The 24,982-nt window shown below is 41.6% G+C and overlaps 1 protein-coding gene across 1 annotated transcript; it reads left to right on the top strand.

Moving 5' to 3' along the window:
* The first annotated feature begins 615 nt into the window (after positions 1-615).
* Positions 616-24,116, top strand: LOC126051515 (protein ELYS-like). Its single transcript, XM_049830831.1, has 24 exons — positions 616-736; positions 2,582-2,835; positions 3,761-3,938; positions 4,710-4,917; positions 6,243-6,359; positions 7,304-7,388; positions 9,455-9,605; positions 12,134-12,266; positions 12,354-12,535; positions 13,013-13,074; positions 13,991-14,119; positions 16,228-16,318; positions 16,406-16,495; positions 16,658-16,798; positions 17,576-17,680; positions 18,431-18,524; positions 20,046-20,169; positions 20,282-20,338; positions 21,113-21,259; positions 21,996-22,183; positions 22,356-22,500; positions 22,594-22,725; positions 23,735-23,882; positions 23,971-24,116. The coding sequence occupies exons 1-24, from the start codon at positions 616-618 to the stop codon at positions 24,114-24,116; spliced, it is 3,228 nt and encodes a 1,075-aa protein (XP_049686788.1).
* Positions 24,117-24,982: the final 866 nt, after the last annotated feature.

Consider the following 24,982-nt stretch of genomic DNA (forward strand, 5'->3'; position numbering starts at 1 on the left):
GTACGGAAAACTACTTTCCAGCTGATGAGCTATGAAAGTCTGTATTGCTTGTGATGTGGAAACATCAACAGTACATTATCTGGAAGAGTTTGAGAGTGAAGGTAGTTAAGGACTTAGTATTCCTTAAAGTGCAAAATAAACACACAAGAAGTGAACAAGACACAAATGATGCCTGAAATCTACTAGAAGACAATTGGCAATAAATAATGAAGTACAAAATCAAGAGCAAGGACAAATGGAACCTGATACCTCTTACTGCAGCGCTAATTGAAATACGCTTTTTCTCGGACCGCATCTTACTACAGACTTACATGTCTGAGTAGACTTGAACTCGGTGTATTGTTTTTTTTCCTGTTATTGACCTTATCAATACCCCTGTGTCACTTTTTGTTGGTGATCTCATAGGCATTAGAAAAGTAAAAGCATTGTCCTTTTGCTCTGCTGTGAGATCAAAAACTGTCCTGAGTGCCATTTTTTGAAGGAAAAGAGCTACAGGAGCTGTATAGGGATTATTTGCGGCATACTGATGAAACTTCTGTCAATCTCAGAAAGCAAATCTCAGTTATGGCTGACATGAGTCTATTTTTGCATTTTTTTCTTTATTTACAGTGAAGAATGCAACACCTGTCTGCTCAGGTAACGAGCAGTCTGCTGCAGTTTCCAGAGGTGACTACTCAGGCACTTGGGGAAGATGAGATAACCCTAGGTTCTGTGCTGCGTGGGAAGTTTTCTGGAGGTGAGCATTCTCCTTTAAATTTGGTCTCGGTCTGAAGTTCTTGTTGCCTGGAGGTTACCTGAAGCACAGGGTCACAGTATCGACTGTGTCAGGCTGGTGCCATTAAGATGCATCAGGTTTCGAGAGAACAGAAAGGAAGGAAGTTTTAACTATTAAAAATGCTAATGTTAAAACTTTACAACTAGTAGAGTTAAACTTTGAAATTACAGCAACCTTCACCAGTCTTGTGCTATTCAAATAATTTACTTAAGCATGCTGAGTCAGCAGGCCTTCCTCAATGTCGTGGTCACTCAATTTTTAATTAAATAAAAGGCAGTTTTCAAAAAAGTAATAGTGTTGTTTTGGGCCCTATTTATTTGTACCAGCTCCAGCTCTATGACCATCATAACACCACATGCTGAACTAGTTCTTCTACAACGTTACAGAGGCACCCCCCCGTTACAGAGGCACCCCCCCGTTACAGAGGCTTTTTCTTTTCCTAATGTGAATACAAACAGCAAAGGAAGAGGATAAGACTGTTAAGCGCTGCAGCCATATTTCCAACGTATTTAACAGGGTGCAGATGAGTACCCAGGGAGAGCTGCTGAAAGTGGCTAAGCAGATTAGGTAGTTGACTTTCTAGGCGATCCGCAAGTAGAGCTAGCTGGGTACCTGTCTGGTTGTCTAGGTGTCCTGGTTTCAGCTGGGATAGAGCTAACTGTCTTCCTAATAGCTGGTACAGTGCTATGTTTTGAGTTCAGCATGCGAAGAATATTAATAACACTGATGTTTTCAGTTGTTGCTCAGTAGTGTTTAGACTAATGTCAAGGATTTTTCAGCTTCTCATGCCCAGCCAGGACACAAGAAGTTGACACAGGACACAACCAAGGCACCTGACCCAAACTGGCCAACGGTGTATTCCATACCATGTGACATCCCATCTAGTTTAGGAACTGGGAAGTGGGGGGGCAGGAAATCGCCGCTCGGGGACTGGCGGGGTGTCGGTCGGCGGGTGGTGAGCAATTGCCCTGTGCATCATTTGTGCATTCCAATCCTTTTATTACTACTGTTGTCATTTTATTGGTGTTATCATTATCATTATTAGTGTCTTCTCTTCTGTTCTATTAAACCATTCTTATCTCAGCCCAGGAGTTTTACTTTTTTCCCGATTTCCTCCCCCATCCCACTGGAAGGGGGGGAGTGAGTGAGCGGCTGCGTGGTGCTTAATTGCTGGCTGGGTTAAACCACGACACTAGGCTTCTGTTAGACCAGGTAGAATCCATCTACCTGACTGAAAGTGCAGTAATTGAGTTAATACTTCCTCTGAGTTTGTTCAGTGAAAGAAAATGTGTTAAATTCTTTCTGTCATCAGCCCATGTAAAAGATTAGATTTACTCATGCAGTGCCCATTTTACAATAATTTCTTGCTGCCGTCCAAATCCCTGCCCCAAGCAGGCGTGTGTCAAGTAAAATTAATAAACTAGAAATGAATTGGTTTAGATTTGTTATCTTTGAAGTATGCTTTAAGACTCGTATTCCCGTATGTATTTAGACGATTTCTAGCCAAAACAAGCCGAATATGGGATGAAGACTCTAGATCAATATGTTGTCATCTTCATCCCGAACAGTCAAAATCCTTCAGTGCGGGAATGACAAGTAGAAGTGCAAAATAATGAGGTTGTTAACATTAAGAGGTAGTGCTGGCGGATCTCCATGGGTGATTTTAAATAATTGACCACAACTAGGGAAGTCGGTCTTCCCTTTGGGGTACTTTAATTGAAGGAAAGGGGCAGTGGCTGCAATTTTTCCGTTGTTTGCAATCTTGTGTTGGAAATTTGCTTTAGTTAGCTTTCTTTTCTCTTACAGGGAGAAGTGGCTTGGCATGGTTGGCGTGTGGTCCTCAACTGGAGGTAGTGAACTATGTGACGGGAGAGCGGCGCTCTGCTTACCGTTTCCGTGGAGTAAAGAAAGAGCCTCCCACCATTCGTGTGGTGAAGGATTTTTCCTGGCAGAAGAGAACGGGACTGCTGGTTGGGTTGGAAGAAGCAGAGGGAAGTGTTCTCTGTCTGTACGACCTTGGAATATCGAGAGTGGTTAAAGCAGTTGTTCTCCCAGGAAGGGTACGTACTCTTTAATCGGAGGAACGAAGCTTTTGCGTTGTCAGGTGCTGCGTAATCCTGTTTCAGGAGAAGCTTTGGAGCGTCTCTTTGCAGGCGGTTTTTCTTCTATCTTGCATTAGTGCAGACTGTCACTTGAGAGTATCCAGTCGAGAGAGCCTTGGTGCGAACTCTTGGGCTTAACGATACCATTATCTTTTGAGCTTACTGATGGTAAAACAAGTTTTCTGGGTTTATGGTAGAGCACATAGTTACCTAATTCTCCACTGCCACAAAAAGGCATTGAGAACTATCTTTTTTTGGCCAGAGTGAAAAAGAAAAAAACCAAAACCCCCTGTTCCCAGTGTCTGTAACATACATTTCCTAAATGCTTGATTTCTATATATGATAGAAATAGTGTCTTTAAAATATCTGAAACTTCCATAGTTGTGCTGTAAATGACTTAGACACATTCCCCAGAATCTCGGACTAGCAAGCAGGTGGCTTTAGAGCAGAACAGATTTTTATGTTGACTTAGGATAGGAAAGAAGAGCCGTTAGGGAGTTACTGATGGACTGTCGAAAGATTGACTTTCAGCTTGCAGTCCTTGAATCTCTGCTTATTGAATATTGTGTTTGTGTAGATGGGAGAGGCTGGTGGAATGTTACTCCTTTTTTTCTGTCTTCTATAACCCAGGAAGTCCAATGATGTAATGTCCCCTAGTCTCATTATCTGAATGTAAACAAGGATCAGTGCAAGTTAATAGAACATCAAGATTCACTATATTGTTTTTTTCTTGATATAACTGGAAACAATGCTTTGGTTTTAAGTCTTATGGTCCTCTGTAGTTACTTTCTTGTTTCTGATGTGCTAATTCTGGCTTCACTTTTGAATGATTTCTGTTTAGCTTGTCAAAGAGCTTAAATGCTAGCTTGCAGTTTTCCTGTAGGTAACTGCTATAGAACCCATAACTAATCACGGAGGACCCAGCGTGAGCACTCGGCACCTACATCAGAGTCTGCGATGGTTCTTTGGAGTGGCAGCAGTGGCTACAGATGTTGGTCATCTACTTCTGGTGGACCTTTGTTTGGATTTCTCTTGCAATCAGAATGAAACACAAGCCTCGGGTAAGCCTGCAGTTTTTAAACTTGAATTTGAGAGTGAGAAAACTTGTGTATAAACAATATGCATCCCACTTGGAAGACACTAGTGTGCAGGCATTTCTGACTGCTGATTACAGGTGGCGGTTTGACTTGGTGTAGTCCTGACCTGCTTAAAAACGGGAGTGACTTAATACTCCTTCTAATGTGATAAATGCCCCCCTGCCACCAAGATCCGTATGTCACTATGATGCTTGCCGGTGAGGTGTAGGAATTTTACCACGTTTTGTCAATGCAGCTGCCTGAGAGGAAGTGGTGTCAGAGGCGCCCTATTTCTTGGGAATGTTCTTCTGCTTCTGTGAATTGACTTGGGGCAAATTTTAGGCTTGCTTGTTAAAATGAATCCGACTTGTCAAAAATCGTGCCTTTGGATGACGGGATTCTCTAATTTGCATATTCGGATTGCATGCGCTGTTTTGGCTATTACAAGAGTGGCTTCAGGAGTTGGTGTCGCTTCAGACAGCTTCATCATGAGGCCCAAACGCGTGATTATTATAGAGTCCAGGAAGAATTTGTCTACGAAGGTTACGCTTTTACCTGGTTTTATAATACGATTGAGAATACCTGTCCGATCAGAGAGTTCCTCTGTTCTTTGGAAACATGCAAAAGAAAGCGTTGCATAAATGGGTATTTTGCCCGGGGCGGTAGAATTGGATGAGATGTGTTGTCACATCAGTGTTCAAAATGCAGCCTAAATGGCCTAACACATTAATTCATGGCGTGGTTTTGTGTGTGTAGGTCTAGAAGTTGCCACTAGAATTCCTGCTGAAGTTCCACAAAGAAGAGAAGCTGTGACCAGAGAAGGGAGACATCTCTGCTTTCAACTACAAAATCCTTCAGGAACAGCAATATCAACCCTGTACTACATAAGCAGAAGCAATCAGCTCGTTGTGGGTTTTTCAGATGGCTGCCTGTCACTGTGGAATATGAAAACTTTGAAGAGGGAGTAAGTAGGCCTTTACACCTGGCCATGCCTGGAGGTGCAGGGGTCTCAATTGTTTGCTTACGGAAGCATGTTCACGAAAGAGAACATTTTAGGGACTGAAATTTTGGGTATAATCTTGGAATGTTTAGAAATCCTCTTCTGAAATGACTATGAAAAGTCAAACATGGATTAAGTGGACCGCCTTCTCCCCAGTGGGCTGGGATTGTTTTCCTTCTTGTGCCTGTGGCTCGAGGGATTGTGGAAAGCATGCTTCTTTGGGTTACGTCAAGCAGTTTAGGATGCGGTAGAGCTCATTTTTCTAAGACGCTTTGTCCGATCAGTAGTGTTCAGGGAAGCCAGGAAATGTGTGTATTTTGATGAACCAGGTTTTAGGAATGATTTTGCAGAACCAGTTACTGCAATTAGGGCATACATTGTGAAGCTTAAGTATGTTAATAATGTGGGTTTGGTGGTAATATTCTTTAAAGTGTCCAGGATGAAACTAGTGAGACACGAAATATCAATAGCTGATCTGTGCCTGACAAGATATTCTTTCCTACATGTCAGCCTTGTCCAAACTAGGAGGCAACATTGTGTGTGAATGAAAATTTGCTTGGAACACGATGAGGATAAGGGGCATGTAAATCTATAAGCAATAGAAAAATTAAGAGACGATTTTATATCTGCCAAAGAGCAATCGCACGTGAAATATGTGACCAAATTCAGATAGGGATTGGCTTAAGCAAACGTGCAGTGACTCACCAGAAACTGTTGGATGCATAAATAGACAGTGGAGGACTAATTGGGTGGCAAGAATAGAATGTGAAGACACACGTAAGGTTCAGAAGTCTGGAGGAAAAATGCTTTACGTAGCATCCGAGTGAAGAAATGAGAAAGTACTTGTGTTTGGCACTGTCCTAGATTTGTTCAGAAGATAGGCTGCATTTTAAGTTCAATATTGAAGTCGGCCGGAACAGGAGGAACAGTCTTTTGCCTGGCAGCTGAAGTAATCATTTATGTTCTTCCTCCCTAGGCAGAGGAGGATATAAACCCAGGTTATTGCACTTGATGGACAGTAATTTCCTCAGCTCTTGACTGTTGCATAAAAAGCAGTCGCTTCCCTGACTCACTTGTCTGAGATGGAAGTGTGACCTTCTGTACTTTGAGGATAAGCATGGAAGGATAAGCTCTTTTCTCAGAAGATGCTTCTACCCTTCCACAAACAGTTAGGGCCCATCGTAGGCTCACAGGGGTTTTATTTCCTACCTTTTCCCCTTTTCCTTTTTCTTTTTTTCATTTTTTTTCTTTCTTCTTCCCCCCCCCCCCCGCCCCCCCCAAACACGTAGGCACCACTCTCAGCTTGAAGGAGGAAGGATTCCTGTCTATGCTGTTACTTTTCAGGAGCCTGAGAATGATCCTCGCCATTGTTGCTACTTGTGGGCTGTTCAGTCTACACAAGAAAGGTGAATAAAAAGTTACGATAAGCCACGGAATGCATTTAAATTTTTTTGTATCTTTGTTCACATACAGTTGATACATGTATATTTGTTTTGTTTATGTAGCTGTGCAGGAGATTCTCTCAGGTATGGAAGGTGTTAAGCTTACAATGCAATTTTTAAAGGATTTAACAGATGTGAAGAGGGACCTACTAGTGCCTACCTTCTGAAAGAAGGCAGAGCAACAGTGGCTATATTTTTGTGCTTGCATTCTGAAACGATTTCCTTTGTTTCTTGAGGACTGCTTCACGATTTGTTTGGTACTCGCACCATGGGATTAAAATACCATTACAAGTAGTTGGGGCTGCAGATCCCGAGCGCTAAACGTGCCAATGTGACAGCCGGCTGCCCCTAAAGGAGGGAGGTGACAGTATTGCGGATTACCTTGTGCCAACTTGCGCGGTCTTTGGAGCCTTTGTGAGCCAGGTCAGCTCACCTGGCAGAGACCGATCACTGTTCAGCAGCAAAGTCAATGGTTTCCTGCTGGGCTAATGACCCAAATCCGTATGTGGAAGGGTGCAGTGTGTGTATGCAAGAGAGGGGCTGGAACTTTGGTGGGAAGGGAAGGGAAGGGGAGAAAGATCTCTCTCTTTCAGCATCAGCAAGCTATTTAATCAGCTCAGCTGTTCACAGAGTGGCAGTCTTCTTAAGTTTGACTTTAAAGCAGCAATTTGTAGTCCATACAACATATTAAAGCTTTCAGATTGTGTGGTTAGCATTTGCCCCTGAAGCTGTTAGTGTCCAAATGTCCTCCTTGGTGTTATAGCGGCTACACATGACCAGTTATCTGATGGTTTGGGAAGTGGTGTTTTTCTTTTCAGCAAGAAAACACCAGTCTAGATCTAATAAAATGATAACAAGGCCTCTGAAGCAGCTTTGTAATCAAATGTCATAATTTCTACCTTTTTCAGTGAAGGTGACGTTGTGAGTTTACGTCTGTTGCAGTTAGCATTTGGTGACAGAAAACGCTTGGCCCCAGGACAAGTCATGTATGAGGTAAGGCGTGCATGTATGTGAAAAGATGAAAATAGTGATTTTGTCTATGTGAGTATCAGTTAAGTTGTCAGGGGTGATTTTTACCATCAAAATTCAGCGGTGACTGAAAACCCAATCTTTTGCTGAGTCTTCTTGGGCATGTTTTATACTGCTGCATCTCTTGTAGTGCTCTAAGCACTTGGGCAGGTCGACTGGAGAAAGATGCTTTAATCGTTCTCCAGTTTCACTTTTGAACTTCTGCTTTGCTTTATCCTCTTGTAAAAGTTATTTGTAGCTACAGTCTTAGCAGTGGCAAAGACAATACCTTGTCCTGTGTGCTGCTTTGGAAGAAAACCCAGACGTCGATAGCCATTCCTCACGTGGCTACTTTGTTCTGTCTCAAGGCTTTAATGTTAAAATGGGGGACCTTTTACTATTTGGCAATGCTTTGTCTCGGTCATCTTATTTTCCTGAATAAGGTGTGACGAGTGTCAGATTTCACCTCAGAGGGTTGAAATGTTTCAGCAGCTTTGAAAAATGGGTCTACTAAAAACTCCAGTTTTAAAAAAAGCACACAAAGTGATTAAATTATGTGGTTTGCGTTTGTGACCTGAGAAGGCTGTGGTGTCGTTAGTGTAAGACTTTTAACCCTCTACAGACGGTGCAACCAGTAATACATTCACAGGCTTCTAAGAGGTGTCAGGCACCAGTTTCTGGCTTTGAGATATTTTACTCCCCTGCTGTTCCTGCGTTCCTGTGATGAGCGTTGTGCAAGGTTGAAACAGGAACCAATCTCACAAGGTAGTTGAAGAGAGAACTAAACAGCTGGACCTCTGGGGGGAAAAGTCAGGTTCTTCAGCTAGCTTCCAGATGAGCCACTTAACACATGTAGCTTCATACCAAGTCTTGCTAACACCTACTGCCAAACCCCGCCCCAAACAACTCCCCCCCTGGAAAAAAAAAACAACAAAAGAAGCATTAGTACAGGATCTGTGTTCTACAGAGGACACTTGGAGTGTCGGAATACTTCCCTGTAGTCACAGATTGGTCAGTACTACGTGACTGTCTGCCTGCGTGACTGGCTGAGTCAAGTTTCTTGTCCGTCTTCCGTGGCAGAAAATTTCAGAGTTGTTCCCAGTTGCCAGGCCAAATTTGAGTAAAGGAGGAGGAATCTCCTGTTGACCCTTGTTCGTTGAAGAGGGTGCACAGAGGCTTGAAAGAAAGCTTGAAATCTAGTGCATCCAGGCACGGTCGTGGAGCGCACCTTTACGTTTGTCCTACGTGATGCTTGCAGGTGGATAGAGTATACAGCCTCCACTTCCACATCAGAGTCTGACGAGTGCATCTCATTTGAAAACTGTCTTCAGATTTTACAGGTCAATAAAGTCATTATTTGACATCTTCCACGCAGTGGAGTTCCTTAACTTAGATTTGCTTGCCCCAGTGGAGAGCTTAAAATACACTGTTTTGCTTCAGAAGTTGTCTTAGGCAGGAATGGTTTGATATCTTTTTTCCCTTCCCCTCAGCCCTAACTTTGGGGGGGACTGGCTCTTCCTAGATGAATAAAAGTTGAAATTTCTAGCGGTTAAAATTCGTCTCCAAGAGGTTGATGGAGTTGTAGTACTTTATCCGACGAAAGGGTCTTTTGGCATGGTGGACCTGTTCAGGACATCTTTTATGATAAACTGTGTTTGGTGATTATTCCTTCTGCAATAAAAATGGGATTCTTTGCTTAGGCTTCATGCTAGTTTTTCGAAGAGATGGTTTAGATTTTTCCTATCTACTCTGCACATGTCTGTTATTTCCAAAGTTACTTGATAAAGGAGAAGGAACTGTGCATACTTCAGAGCAAATTTTAGCTAGGGAAATGCTAAATTTTGAAAGTGTGCAAAGCCCGTTACTATTTGACGCTTCATTCTCTTGCATGTCAGGTGTAGTTTCTATTTGCCATCAGAAATAAGCTCATGGGAAATATACAGTACAATAGGCATATTATATTATACATATCCACATTCTTTCATATTTAGCTGTAATGTATGTTTTTATCTCAAAATGACCTTTTCTCTCTCCTTTTATTTTTTCCCCAGGGTCTGGAATACTGTGTCGAAAGATACAGTTTAGGTCTCACAGGTGGAGTCTTTCCCTTGAGCGGGCGGGCCAGCGATATTAAATTACTTAGCTGTCAGACTGTAGAAAAACTTACCAAACGTGTCGACAGAGAGGATAGCGTTAATGCAGGTTTGTTCTAATGTCCCTGTTTGGTTATTCTAAAATAAGTAGTTTTGGAATCTAAGCAATGAATGCTGTTCTGTACCCCAGTCTGTGAGTCTTGAATACCTTTACAGACTAGCTTGTTGGGCTTATTTAAAATGGGTGCTTAAGTTATATGGGACTTCTTCAAAGGAAAAAATAAGTTGTATTTTATGCTTGCTGACATGCTATAGCAATGTATGGTGGAGTCACCTGCATGATGCTTGCCAGTCGTTTTATTCCTCCAGCTGTCATCTTTGAACAATAAGATGATGCTCCCCATTGCTTAGGAGTGTTACCTGAATTTTTCTTTCCCTGTTCCAACCTATGTCTGCATCTGCATCCAGCTGGTGGCCGGTCACAAGTGGTGTTCCCCAGGGCTGGGTATTGGGGCCAGTTCTGTTTAATATCTCTGTCAATGATCTGGACGAGGGGATTGAGTGCACCCTCAGTAAGTTTGCAGATGACACCAAGTTGGGTGGGAGTGTTGATCTGCTTGAGGGTCTACAGAGGCTCTGTGGAGGGATCTGGACAGGCTGGCTCAATGGGCCAAGGCCAACTGTATGAGGTTCATCAAGGCTAAGTGCCAGGTCCTGCTCTTGGGTCACAAGAACCCCATGCAACACTACAGGCTTGGGAAGGAGTGGCTGGAAAGCTGCCTGGCTTTGGGCCCCTCGCTACAAGAAAGACATTGAGGTGCTGGAGTGCATCCAAAGAAGGGCAACAGAGCTGGTGAAGGGTCTGGAGAACAAGTCTTACGGGGGGCAGCTGAGGCAACTGGGGTTGTTTAGCCTGGAGAAGAGGAGGCTGAGGGGAGACCTTACCGCTCCCTACGAGTACCTGAAAGGAGGTTGTAGCGAGGTGTAGTGTTGGTCTCTTCTCCCAGGTAGCAAGTGATAGGACGAGAGGAAATGGCCTCAAGTTGCGCCTGGGGAGGTTCAGGTTGGATATTAGGAAAAATTTCTTCACTGACTGGGTTACGAAGCATTGGAACAGGCTGCCCGGGGGTGAGTCGCCATCCCTGGAGGTATGTAAAAGACAGGGAGACGTGGCGCTTAGGGACGTGGTTTGGTGGCGGACTTGGCAGTTGGGTTTAGGGTTGGGCTCAATGAGCATAAAGGTCTTTTCCAACCTAAGCAACTCTATGATTCTATGATCTGCCTGTCCATTTCTTCCTCTCTAAATCTAATAGGTTCCTACACCTGCAAGTTCTTAAAGCAATAGCTTTCCTTGTCCATATGCACAGTTAAAACTCCTACGACGTCTTTCATTATCTTGCAATAATTAAATGTCCGTCTCTGGGTTTACAACTTCTCTTATGCTCTGACCATATTTTTGAGCCCGCTGCAGTGATAACTTTCATGGCCCTTTGTTTTGACTGCGTTATTCACCTTCCCTCTCTTCTTACTGGCCTTTACTGATGTATGATGTTTACAAAGAAGACACTTGCATGATCTTTCTAGGCTACTTCTGTTTATCATCTTTGACTTAGTCCTGAAGCGGCAACTTGCATCTCTTTTGTGATGCCACCCTCTGTCAACAGTGTGTCCAAATCTAACAAAAACCCCTTTGGATTTTCTCCACTCGTGTCACGTTTCTGAGGAGAGTGCCTCCTAAAAGCTTGTTAAAAACAAACACACACCACCACTCCACCACACCCGACAAAAAAAAACGCAAACCAAAATAAGAACAACAAAGCCCCTTTCTGTCTCCTTTTTATGAAGCATGAGGCATGGAGAAATACCTGTAATTTCTCTGATGGTTTCTAATTAGCTCTTATTCAGAATCTGTTTGAGTGAAGTTCTAGGCACACAGGAGCTGCTGTTGGATGTGGGTTGAGGCTAGCAACGAAGCTGTCTTCTGAATTATGAAATTAATTGGTATCTTCAAAGGCACTTGCAGCAGCTACAAAACGGAAGCGGCACAGGTGTTCACAATGAAACGTAGTAAAGTGTGTGAGGATCCCTAAACGTAATGATGAATTCAGCAGAGAACAGAGAAACATTTTGCCAAACAAACTGTCGCCCCCTTCCTTACTCTACTAGGGTAAATGATATACCACATCCTTTGCTTCCATCTGGAGAATGCGTTCTCCCCAGAGAAGACAAACCATTCCACTTATTGAGAGAAGTGGAGTATAACATTGTGAATGTTTTATGTTAAAATCTTTATTCCAATTTCCCGTTTGTTGGGTTTGGGGTTTTTGTATTTGTTTTGTGTGATAATTGTGTTCGTTCATTCTGAATGTGCTGGAAAGGAGCTATTCTTAAAACCTGTAATTGAGTCCAATCTGGAAATTAGTAGTGCCTGCTGAGTGATACAAGAAGAGGGGGCAGTATGACTGAAACCTGTCACAGAGATGTTTGCTATTCCGTACATTTTTTTGTTATTCTCAGTGAGTGTTGTGCTTCGTGAGTGATATAACAGAATTAAGCCAAAATAGGAAGTGGTGTTTTAAACATATCAGCTATAGCGTTATTTTCTACAAACAAGAAACAATGTCTTGTCTTTTACAGTAGTATCGCCTGACACCAGTGTATCAATCTTCAGCTGGCAAGTGAATACATGTGGTCAGGGAAAACCATCTGCTTACTTGGGTGTATTTGACATTAATTGCTGGTATCATGCTCACATGCCAGATTCACTAAGGTATATTTTTATTAAGTTGTTTTCAATATCCCTACAAATCAATCATTTGAAAGTCGGTGTTTAGCTCATGCACTTGCTTGCTTTCAGGCCAGAAGAACTCCTTCATCATTGCCCCTATTTTGCGTTGTGGTCACTGGATACTGTAATAAGCATGACTTCTTCAAACCCCCTTTTGGATATTCTGGTACACGAGCGGAGTCTAAGTTGGGGAGTTCCTCTTTCTCATCCACTACCTGAGCAGTTTTTTCATCCAAGCTCCTACAATTTTGGTAGGTATTTCACTGCTTTTGATAGTGATAAGCTTAAAGTGAGGTCAAATGCCATTTATTGGTTCTCCTGTTCATTGTTTGTCACTCAAAACCCATCCGAAACCAAAAAGCCCCAAACCCTCACAAGCTCAACCCTTGATTACGTTGTACTAACAAGGTGTTTAATGCTGTGACACATACCTGACAGTCTGCTGAGGTTTGGGTTTTGGTGCTTTTGTAATGTAGCCTGTGAAGTGGTGATGGTCATCAAATGAAATGACGTTGAACTGAAGCTCAGAGCAGAGCACCTCGCTAGCACTAGAGATAAAATTTCTACACGCAGTAATTATTTTCAAAAAAATAAGTTTGGAAGTGATCTGACGAAGAAAATGGGTACTCAGTTACAGCTTTCCAGATACTGCTATTTACAAAACGTAAACTGGTCATAAGCTAAGTGCGAGAGTATGGAAGGCTGTCAAACGTTCATTGTCTCTGCAGGTGGTACGTGCTTGCTGAACTCCGGAGTTGTTCATATGACTTGCATCGGCTTCCAGAAGGAGGTGATCTTTTACTGTATCTTTATTGAGAATGGCAAGAGATGAACCTTTCCTCTGTTTTCTATTGCACTGCTTTCAGTGTCGGAGATCATTTTATGCCCATCCTGCCCATCCACACGCATGACGGCAATTGTGTCCTGCCAGTTTTATGCAAATGGTAACATTTTAGGTCCACTCTTGGGACTGTAAAACTACCACTGTCTCCTGTTGAAGCACGCTGAGGGATTGAATGTCTAGAGCGGAATACAACGTTGCTGTTGTAGGAGCAAGAACAAAAATGTTGTGGAAGTTGGGGAAAGCTGTTACTTCTGCATTACCCATCAGTGGAACTGCGTCCATAGTCTTCAGTTAGGGTTTTGATGCCTGATTAACTTGAAAAAGGAGGGCAGAATGGAGAAAATGAAATATTACTTAACTGTTTGAGAAGAAATGATTTTTTTTTTTTTCTCCCACACTTGGCCGAATTAAAACTTCCAAGCCACTGCACAGCTTGTGACAAATAATTTTGAATTAAATTTCAGCTCACTAAGTGTTTCCAACATAAATCGACTTGTGCACAAACAATCACAGAAAGGGTCTTCCAAAGCGTGATTTGGAGTTGTGTGCTAGCTTTAGCTTATACAGAATATATTTTGTGTCAGTGTTCAGGGTCAAAAAAGGTCTGTGTATTGACAGAGAAGCTAGAGAATACTTAATTAAGCATTGCAAGGGCTGACCTTTTGTTTTACAGGATATTTTTTATAAATCGTAGCGGTTAGTTTGGCTGCCGTCTTTAAGACTCTACGTAGTAGTGCTTACCGATGCAAGCTTTCTAACAATTTAAGCGAACATTTGTATTATTTCTCTTAGCGATTATTCAGAACCTTAGTGACTGGATAACACTGCTGTCTTAATCCGTAGTTTTTGATTAATGTTTCAGGCCTTGAATTTTTTAAAGAAATGTGGTCCTTTAAGAAGTGAAGCCATTCATGATAGCTACAAGAGGTGTCTTGTAGCTGGCTTGCTGCCTCCAAGATGCGTTGATGTCCAGCCATCCAGTTTGAGTCAGGTGAGTGCGTATCAGGGAATCAAGGGGGAAATACATCCATCTTGTCTGACAGGGCTGTAGAGGCTACAAGACATGATAATCTGATTTTCCTATTATTCGCAAGTTGCATTGAAATGCAGGTGTTGACTTGAGTTAGCAGAAGTTACAGTATTCTTCAATCCAAACTACCGAGTTTGAGTGGGGGCAGCCCTAAGAGATCTGCGTTGAGAGACCCATCTCTTAATTCCGTGCCACAGATGGGCACAAGGAAGCGTGCAGGCAGTGCTGGTCATGCGCAACATAAAGCATCTTTCCCTCACAACAACCTTCACCCCATCGGTTTCTCAAAGCATTATGTTCATGCAGTAGCTGACTATGGGGGTGTCTCACTCGGATGCGAGCTGTTGCAAACATCAGCTTGCTGCACTAGACGTGATCACTTGCTTCCAAGGAATTGGGCTGTGGTAAACAATTACTCTTGTCAGCTCTGCCCGACAACTTCATCACCGCTCCCCCTCATCTTCCCTTCATCAGTAGGCTTTCCTGCAGCCTCTCAAAGCAGATCTTCACCTCTGTAGCCTCGTAGCCCAATTTACTCTGCTTAGAGTGCCCCCTTGTTGCTGCAACACCTGCATCGCCTTTATCTCATGACACCCACTATCTTCTCTCTGCTTTGTCCCCCCATAGGGACTCCACCCCCCTCGTCACAGGTTTTCCATTTGCAGTGCACCAACCTTTCTCTCTCATCTGAAGAGTTTCATGAGAGACGGAGCCTTTGTGATGAACAGCCCCTCTTCACCCAGGCAGGATCCAAGCTAAACGATTAGCTAGCTGGTCGTCACACAGTGGAGCCATTGGTAGGAAGGGGAGAGCGGTCTTCTCACTGCCCTCATCTTCCTGTCTACTGGATTGTTCACCAGATTTGTGGAAATGCGTTAAGGCAAATAACACTTCTGCACAGTGTGGTAGCTAAAATAAGTTTCTTGGCAAGCTGCCCTAGCCCACAGACTGCTTATTTTGCAAGCCTGACGTAGACTCTTGCATTCAAATGGGATGTTCTGATGTCAGCTCCGGTCTGGAAATCGCTTGGGAAATCAAGACGCGTTTTAATAACCTTTGCTGAATTGTGGCCATATCATTCAGAGACTTGTTATGCATTTGAGCAGGGATTTCTTTTGAAAGTTACTAAAACAAATTTCAGAGTTAGGGTCAAGAAGCTGGGTTTGGAGTTTTGTTTGCCACCATAAGTAGTATCTGGTGTGTTTCCTCGTGTGAAACCCATTTTCAGAAAAAGATGGACATATCATATGTGTATTCTAATGGGTGGAAATTGCTTTGAATGTAATGATTTTGCCTAGAAGGGAAAGCTACTTTTGAATGTCTTTAAAAAACACATTAAAAAAAAAAACAAACAAAGAAAAAAACAAAAAGAAAAAAGTAAAATTTTATGAAGGGTCATTTCACCTGAAAGAAGTATCACAACACCAGCTGAAATTAGCTGCTACTTAATAATCGCACGTCTGTGCATAGCTGTGCATTATCCTGCTCAAGGATTACCACTGCATTATAATACAGTATTTGAGCAGCCTAAAATTTAAACCTATTAGAATTTAAATGTTTCACGTCTTTTTCTGTCATTTTAGAAAATGATAAAGTTTTGGGTGTCTGAACTGCTTCATGTCTTCAGAGTCTAGGAAGCTGCTTGACCTTAGCTTCACTGTTTCCGTGCAAGCGTTGCACCGTTGTCTTTGCTCTGTCCCCTTCACGCATTCCTGATGGCAAACTTCTACGTGCAAAATGCGTGACGGGTATTAGCAGAGGATGTTACCGGAAACAGTTAATTGGAACTCGGTAAACTGAGACTATACTGCAGAGGCATGCAAATAAAGGTTAGAATCAGCCTTCAGTAAGTTGCAATGTTAGAGGAAAAGTTTAACGTGTTTCTCAGACCAACAAGCAGTGCAGCCTGTGGCTAGAGTTAAGAAAAGGAACGTGGAATTAGCTGCGTGTGTACTAGCGGACTGTGTGATGCCTGAATGAGTGTACAGTTAGAAACAAACGCTTGCTGTTGCTGGTTCAGATATTGAAAACATGTAAGATTCTCAGTTTATTTTGTCGGTTACGTTTAGGAGGAGCGGTTAGAAGCGGTATTGTCAGCTGCTGTCCAGACAGGTTCTTCGGAACTTCTGACTGGATGCATTAAACATTGGGCATCTGAAGGTAATATTTCTTATGTTGTTCTTATGTTATCTATTTTTCTAGTTTGCAATTGTCGATTCATTTCTTTTTTGTTTTCTTTTTTTAAAGCGCAGCCAAGTTCTGCTGCTAGTTTACAGTTTGTTCTTGAGTGGACATGGAAGAAAGTGATCTATGCAAAAGATGAGTTTGACCAAATATGTGAGTACTAGTGTAGTCATTCTGCAAACATAAAATGGTTCTTTCTAATTGAGCTTATTCAGGAATGTGGCGGTATATGGTACTGCACGGGGTTCTTTAAGCGTACTTTGAAACTCTGAAATTGCTCTGCAGGCTAATGATGTAATATTTATTCTTGAAAAGGTGTTCCGCTGTTTGATGGCTCTCGCAGATTTGTTGACCCGCAGACGTTACAGTCTCTTCAGCGCTGCCAGTTGCTTTTGAGCAGCCTTAGCACGGTCTTAACCTGTTTTCTATCAGAAGCACAAGAGCTTACTGGAAAAGGTTTGTAATCGTATCTATGAAATCTTTGGTATGTTTTACTCAGATTTGGAATTATGCTTGAGTTGTAAGTGTGGAAAGATGAGCTTCTGTTGGTTTTGATGATTGGAAGACAGCCAAATTTAGCTGGGAGAAGGGGCTTAAATCTGAGAAGTTGGGACTACCACTTAATATGCGTTGATTTCAGGGAAATAGTTGGTTGTGGAGTTCATGCAAGTGGGTAGGGGAGGCTACATTCAGCAAGAAGCTGTGTAAGCAGCTGGGTGGAGATTCCAGCAACCGGATGTGGTAGCGCTGCAAATGATTCCTTTTAATTCTTAGCTAGCATTGCATGCGAATATTGTATTGCAAATTGCTAGAAAATACAAAGGAAGCACAAATGAGTAACTCGTGAAATAAGTTACTTGAGTTTCTGTAGCTTTTTATGTTATCACTTGTCCTTGGCATATTGAGGGGAAAAGAAGACTGTCCCTTTGCTACGGTAAAAATTCCCGCTATGTGAAAAACAAGTGTCTTATTCGTGAGTGTATTTAATAGTTCCAGCTTTAGGTTTTTTTTCTTTTAACCTTTAGCGAATCTGGTTCTTTGTAGGGGTTGCTTTTTTGTTTTGGTGGTGAATGTGTTTTTTTTCTTCAAATAAGAAGGTGCTACAGAGCGCGAAATGCAAAGACCACGATTTCTACCGCGTTGCTTTTACACTTTCTATTTGGGATGATGAAGGGGGTTTTGTAAAAATGAAAGGAATTGGATAACAAAAATCATCTTACGCCTTTTTTTCAGGTTTTGCTGACTTGACAAACAAGCAGGTGGTAACTGGCCTCCTTTCTTTGTATGCACGAGTGGTCATCTGGTTCTGTCGATCCAGTCTCCTTCCAGAGGGTTTAGGTAAGCATAACCTGTAATACATTTGTAACCGGGAGACTATCCAGTAAGTGATTCCAATGAACACATGCTTAGCCGTGTTTTTGTAAATGTTTTGCCAGTGCTGAAGTTCTGTTGGTGAAACGGAGATTCTCCTGTTTTTTTCAAATGCATAATGTAGAATAATGCAAGCAGTTTCTTTCTTGGATGTTCCTTAGAAAGAGCAATAAGCCTCTGACTTGAAGGAGTTGCTTGTGTCCACAGCTTGAAAGACTTGGGATTTTAAACAAATTACTATTACACAACAAATACGGGAATGCTTGTTTTTACAGCAAAGGCATTACCTGCGTGTTTGGAACGTTTTATTCATTGCTTGAGGAAAAAAATACACCTCAGCAAGACTTCTTTATTTGGGTGGATTATAAAGTCTATTGTCAGCCTTCATTGTCTCACAAATGCTCACAGGACATGTTTAAGAAACCATTCCCTTTGAGAATTGTCCTTTCGGTAGTGAGCTTGCGCTTACAGTACGTGTTCTGAATGCTACCTCAATTGTAAACTTGAAATGGCACTTGACAGAAGAGGGAATTGAGTCTTGTGTCTTACCGCTCGTTTAGCAAAGGCAGAAAGAGGATTGGCTTCTTTCAAAGTTGGAGGCTTGCCTGTGTGCTTCTTGATGCTTAGCTCATATGATCGTCTGTCTTTTTAGTCAAACGTTTCAGTTTCAAAATGTGATATTGCTTCTTTAACTTGCTTTTACTTTATTGCCTGTAGATGATGATGCGCGTTTGGGTAGACCTTTCTACAATTACCCTCTGATTCAGAGCTACTACACTGGTCATCGACAGAAACTTGAGCGTTTATCAAGGTAAGCCTTACAGGAGAACTCGAGAACACTTCCACTGTGAAATCAGAAGTGGCAGTGAGTGGCTTTGCTATCGACAGTTGGTATTTGCTCTTCACTTCAGCGATGCATGCGTTCTCTTGAACACAGAGGTTACTTTCCTGTGTTACAATATTTGTATATACCTCTGCTTAGTACCACTTGTTGGCATCCTTGTTTCTTGGTAGCGTACTTAATCCAGCGGCCAATCTGTATCATTTGGTACTACTGAAAAAGGTCATGTGTTCAGGATAGGGTCAGCGATCTCCCGTTCAGCAAAGCACGGCATTCACAGAACAGGTGCTTTGGACAGAGAAGAAAGCAAGTTTTAAAAACAAAACAAACCTCATCTCGTTTATTGACTAGTGAGCAAGGCTAATAACTGTATTGGCCTAATTCACAAGTACATTTGTGTGATTTAATGAGATAGAGTTCGATGTAGTTGGCACACCTAGCATTCTACTGGCTGTTGGATAAAAGTCACTTGCTGAACGTGAAGTCTCTTTGCTGCGCTAGCTCACTAGCATATAGGTGATATGCCTTGGATTAGACGATAATAGATTTTTCTTTGGAAATTGTGCTGAAAACTAAATAAAGAGCTAAAGAAGCTTAGGCTATGGCACTGCAAACAAGAAGAGGATGCTGCAAGATGAGTTAAGGTGCAAGCTGCGGTGTAGTAGCTATTGACTTTAAAGTTCATCTTACTTAGCTTACTTCTCAAGTAACTTACATACCGGCTCAGGTGTTCCTTAGAAGCATACAAGCTCCAGTGTGCTCTTTCTGCTTCTTATGATGGGGAAATGAAAGGGTAGTGTCCCAGTCAGCCAATGATTGCGATGGACTTGTGAAGAAAGCAATTTTTAAAGGTTCACCCATCCGTGGTTGTAATGGTCTGTGCATAGAAACATAATGGGGATGTGCATAGAAACATAAATGCTGCTTAAGATGACACTAAACTTCACCTGTATGCTCAGCTTTCTGAAAACAACTTTTTTTCAGTAACAAAAGTGAGATGCTGAGAACAAAATCTGAACTTTCCGTGGTGTTGTCTTCTTCTCACAGCTGTGTATTGGAACACTCCAACGGGAGGCATTAGACTTGCGTTAAAGAATAGTCCTGGTATTTTGACACTGTCGCGTTTCCTCTGTTAGACAGTAGGAGAGTGGTTATTTCTGGCACATAAAAAACTTAGTTCACACTTCCTTTGTACTACAAGACAACAAAAGAGAAAACCTGAAAACGAAAAGGTCCCTTAGTAGGGGAGCTTTCCAGGATGTCTATTTGGAATTCCTCTAATAATTCAGTATGATCTAACAAAGATCTTTCATCTGACTCAGACATTCCTTTCATGTGCCGTTTCAAGTCATAATCATGCCTTTGTGTGTTTGTCACTTTCTTTGCCTCGTGGGAGCTTTTTTTTGTTTGGTTTGACTGGAGGAGATCTGTTACACTGAGAGGCTGGAATCAGTGTTTGACTCTCCAAATCCTTGCTACCTTTTGTTCCAGAGGAAAATGGGATTCTGACTGCTTGATGATTGATGGAATGGTTTCCCAGTTAGGAGACCAAGTTGAGAAGTTGTGGCGGAGAGATGAAGGAGGAACTGGGAAATACCCACCTGCTAGTTTACACGTGAGTGTTATGTTCACTGAAAACAGCAACGAACCCCCCAAAGCCCCACCCAAAAGCCAATGATTGATGAAAGACAGGAGTTTTTAAAAAACTTTTGATTTTTCATTTTCAGGCACTGCTGGATCTCTATTTGCTAGAAGGCATTGAAGAAAGCTACAAACATGCAATTGTATCCTTTCTCGTTATTTTTACTACACCTTCAGTATACGCACATAAATGTTCTTAAATGTTTGTCACCTGCGTGTTTAATAACGTTTTTGAATTTATGCTTCCAACACAGTGCAAGTGAAAACATTTAGTTTAGAATGGAGATGTGGACAGGAGCATTGTTTTATTTCTTTGTACTGTGGATTCTTGATGTTTTTTTTTTTTTTAATGTTTTGTTGCAAAGTCTTTTCTGACATGCGAAAACAGGTTTACTAAGAAATGTTAAAGATAAAAATCTCCCTTGGTTTTTCTGAAAACTTAGCACAGTTTTTAATTTTTTAAAGCACCCGTATCTGTAGCAAATGGCCGCTTACTAGGATGATGCAGTAATACGTGCTGCTTGAGAGCAGAAGGATTTCTAACCGGTACCTGATTTTTGCCCAATTCTTCCGTCTTCCAGCCCAGATAGCAGTGCTTGCTTTTGTTCTGTTAGAAGTGCAGGCACACGGAATAAGAAAGAGAGAGAAGAGAAAAGTCATTGGGCAGAAACTTATTTTTTAAGCTGCTGAAATATACAGAATTACATGCAGTTTTGTGGTTAGGACCTGACCGTCCTCAGGTCCTAACCACAAAACTGCATTTAATTCTGTATAGCTCAAAATGGCAAGACTAATACAGCAGTATTTTCTGCTTCCTACCACTTGTATATTCTGATTTCACTGTGTTTTTCGAAACGTGATGTGATAAATGTTTGGTCTTCCAAATTTGTTAGCCTTAACTAGATACTTGATGTCAGACAATTTACTTGCTGCTAGATATCACGCATTCCTTTCCGAATAAAACAGAGACATCAGTCAACTCCTTCCCAACTGCCTTTGCTATCCCTTGGGGACTTGTTAAGCTTGTTGAAGGCTTTTGGCTTCTAGATCACAATGATTACGAAGTAAGTACGTTACAGTTCAGTTAGACATCCCTTACAGTCCAAAGCTGTAATCTGTAAAATGATTTTAAAAAATCGGTGCTTAGCTGATAACAGGTGCTACAACATTAGAAGCCCTTTTGTCATACTGCTACGACATGTTCAGCAATAAGTTATAATCTGAAATTTTCTTTTAGCCACTTTGACAGGAAATTGATTAAAACAAAGAAGAAATCAACTTTAATAATGCTTGATACTTGAATTTTCAAAGCCATCCATTTAGGTTGTTTTCAGCAGACCGATGGAGCGCTTTCTCAAAGACAGTGTTTTAGGTACTTTAAATACTAAAACGATGATCATAGCAGCAAGGTTTGAGGCAGAAGACTGCAGAAGTGACTGTTCAACCTAATTCATGTTCTTTCTGATGCTGAAGGTTGTTCTTTGCCTGTCACGAAGTTAATATATCTGTTTGTCTGGGAGAATAGCTTATTATTTGGTAATGTATTTATAAAAAGTGGTGTTTGTACACAGAGATTTGGTTACTCTGGAAAAGTGTGAATTACTCCTTTTAAAACACTCACTTTGTTCTGTACGGCTAACTGGATTTTTTTTTTGCAAATACTTGAGAATTTTTATTTACAGTAGTTAGTCATCTAAGTTTATTTAAGACACGTCCACCCTTACTTAAGATACTTTTGAATGTTCTTGTGGCGTGCGTGCATGTGCATATCGTAATACACCTGACCTTTAACCTCTACAGAATTCACTGGCCCTGCTCTTTCATCCAGCTACAATCAAAACTGTGTCATGGCAGCACAGGAGAATTATTCAATCCCTGATGTGCCAAGGAGAGCATAGGCGAGCCCTCAGATACATACAGATGATGAAGCCAGCAATGCCAAGCAGCAGTGAAGTGCGACTTTTCCTCACTGTGTTGTTGTCCAATAGGTAAAGAAACCTGTCCCACCGTTTTGGCATTCAAATATTGTGAAAGGTGGAGAACAAATAATACGAATCACCATCCCCTAACTTCCCTTTAAACTCTGAAGACAGTAGTTTGGGGGCATCTTTTTGTTTATACTATTAGTAAGCCTTTACGTCTCAAAAAATTTAATTACAGGTGTGTGGTGGAGGCTTGGGGTCTGTTGCAGCAACATGCCACCAGGTTAAACATCGAAGAGCTGTTAAAACACGTGTATGAAATCTGTCAGGAGATGGGACTAATGGAAGACTTACTGAAGCTACCTTTCACAGGCACTGAACAAGTAAGTGTGGACACGACAAAAATCTTAATGGTCTCTTTGAAAAGAGAAGAGGCAGAATCATAACAGATTTTTGAAATGTGTTATTTCGCATAGGAGTATTTGGAGAAGATTTTACAGAGCGACGCTGCTGTTCGGAATCCTAGATTTCCTTTAGACCACCATGTGCAGCGTGCCAACTATATCCCAGTGCTGCAGTCGAATCGTTCAATGAACGTTAATCTTACGGTAAGCATGAAAGTTCTGTCAAGTGTGCAGGTTTCTGTTGGGTGTTACTGACCATTTTTGGTAGTAAATAAAATAAAAATCAATGCTTTGGTTTTTGTACCATTCTTTGAAATACTAGGAATAAGTTTCTGTTACAGCTGAACCTAAAAGTTGAACAAAATATTTCACTACTCCAAAGCTACTGTGTGAAGTTATAAATTAAGTGTTGCAGACCATTGTCGACTCCACTTAGAATAGTTTGTTTGCATCTAAGGAATAATGGTTTAGAATGCTGAACGCTGTTTGTGTCACTCCTTTCTGTGGCCTGAAGAGTATGTTGTATGTCATCTCTTGAATCTTGCACACAACTTTATTTTTCTAGCTGAGAGCAGTCTGGATGCCAATCCACAGGTAAAATCTGTGTTCTCAGAACAGCCAGATTAAATTTTGCGTTTTGCAAACTTCTATTATGAATCTGTGATACGTTTTCTGTTTTCCGGAAACATAGTTTTCTAGTGAATCGCGCTTATAAGGTGGTCTTGGAAGATTTAGGTCCTGCATTTGAAAACTTTCCTTCGGCCAGAAGGTGTGTGTAGGTAGCCTTTTCTTACTTGTTTTAATATTCACATCATTGCGTCTGCCTTAATTTGCAGTTGCCCTGTGTATTCAGTCATCTCGGACATTGGTGTTTCAGGAAAAAGACAAGGGAAAGCCTGCTATTTCGTAAGCCATTTGAAAATTGCAGGTGAGAACAAGAGGATCGGAGTAAGGTTCTGCCGAGTGCCAGAATTGTTTCAACTTGAAGTTGTAGGTTCTGTTCTTATCCTAGTCTGCCGTGCCCTTTGCTGAAATTACCGGGTGGAAATGGTGTGTGCCGAGGAGTAGAACTTGCTGCTCCTCTGTGCAGTGGCGGTATTGTACAGTATCTGTGGAGGAAATGTACTCACTAATTAAAAATAGCAGAGATAGTTGTGTGCAATGAACTTCTTGTAATCAGTTACCTTCTTGCTTTATGCTTTTTGTTCATCAGAATGATGGTGAGCCTCGCTTGAGAGAGGGAGCAGTTGCCAGAAATTCTACATTGGACCAATATGGCAAGATCCTTCCTAGAGTTCAAAGGAAGCTGGCCGTAGGGAGAGCCAAGCCTTACCACTTGCCTTCATCGGTCTCAAGAGAAGGTAATTTTTAGGGGAGGGAAATACAATGGACAACTGACCACAACTTTGATCACACAAGGCTGATATTTTTTCCTCTCTTGCTTTACAGTCGCAGGACCAAAGCCATTATCAACAGTAACAAAACAAGCATGTGCAGGAAATGTGCATACGTTCATCAGTAATGTATTGGCAAAAATTAGAGAAGTAGGGGTAGGAAGTGAGCAGAAAACCAGTTGCTCACGCCGTGATAGGTAAGCAGCCTTTTAACAAAGTTTAGTCTTGAGCTGCGTGTTTGGAGGGGGGGTGAGAGAGAAATCCACTTGAATTATGTTAGTGATTTGGAGGGAAGGGGCACCTGAATAAAGCTTTCTTTGGCCTTTTTGCACCTACAAGATATAACATTTAAGAATCAATTCATCGTAAGTAATACTTGGAGCGAGAGTTCTTCTGCTATGATAATCTCATTTGTGCAAATACGTCTATTTACATTACAGTAAATGTGTTTACAGAATTTAAGGTAGCTGAAATGAAAACTGTGATTGCCAACAAGCTATTGGAGTACAGGTTTTGGTAGACTTGATTGTGTGATCAAATAGTAATCTTTTACCACTTTGTGCCCAGTTTCTGCTTCGTTTCTGCCATTTTGGGTTGTTTTTACTCAAAACCAGGCAGAATTATAAAGAGCAAAAAAGAAGCTAGCAGTTGTCAGATGATTTTCCTAGAGGTGGTATATTCAAGGTGAAACTTGAATTCGTGTACGTTTGGACTTGAGGAGAGTGAAAGTCAGTTACATTTTCCTTTCAATTCTAGGCCTAGTCATACCAGTCATAGCACGTCCTCTCCCTGATGCAGAGCTGCCCGATGCATTTGTTGGGACACCCGTTAACAAAATTTAGCTTTGTACCTGTTAAAGAAAAGGTCGGCTTGGGGACACAACTAAGTGGAGAATTTGAAGTGGCCCCAGCAGTGAAATGCAGAGGAATTTTCTTCTGACATGAGAATTACATCACTTGTGCCATGTAAAATTGCATTACTCTTGCCTCAGATGGCAGGGATTTAGGAAATTCAGTGTGACATGTCACGAAATAATGAAAAAACAAGAGAAGGCCTGTAACTTGTTC

This window comes from Accipiter gentilis, chromosome 28 (genome assembly GCF_929443795.1).
Source record: "Accipiter gentilis chromosome 28, bAccGen1.1, whole genome shotgun sequence".
Classification (NCBI taxonomy): domain Eukaryota; kingdom Metazoa; phylum Chordata; class Aves; order Accipitriformes; family Accipitridae; genus Astur; species Astur gentilis.

Coding starts and splice junctions, on each gene's coding strand:
- LOC126051515 (XM_049830831.1), top strand. CDS start 616: ATGCAACACCTGTCTGCTCAGGTAACGAGCAGTCTGCTGCAGTTTCCA. Junction 737..2,581: donor GCGTGGGAAGTTTTCTGGAG/GTGAGCATTCTC, acceptor TTTCTCTTACAG/GGAGAAGTGGCTTGGCATGG. Junction 17,681..18,430: donor TCTCCTTCCAGAGGGTTTAG/GTAAGCATAACC, acceptor TATTGCCTGTAG/ATGATGATGCGCGTTTGGGT.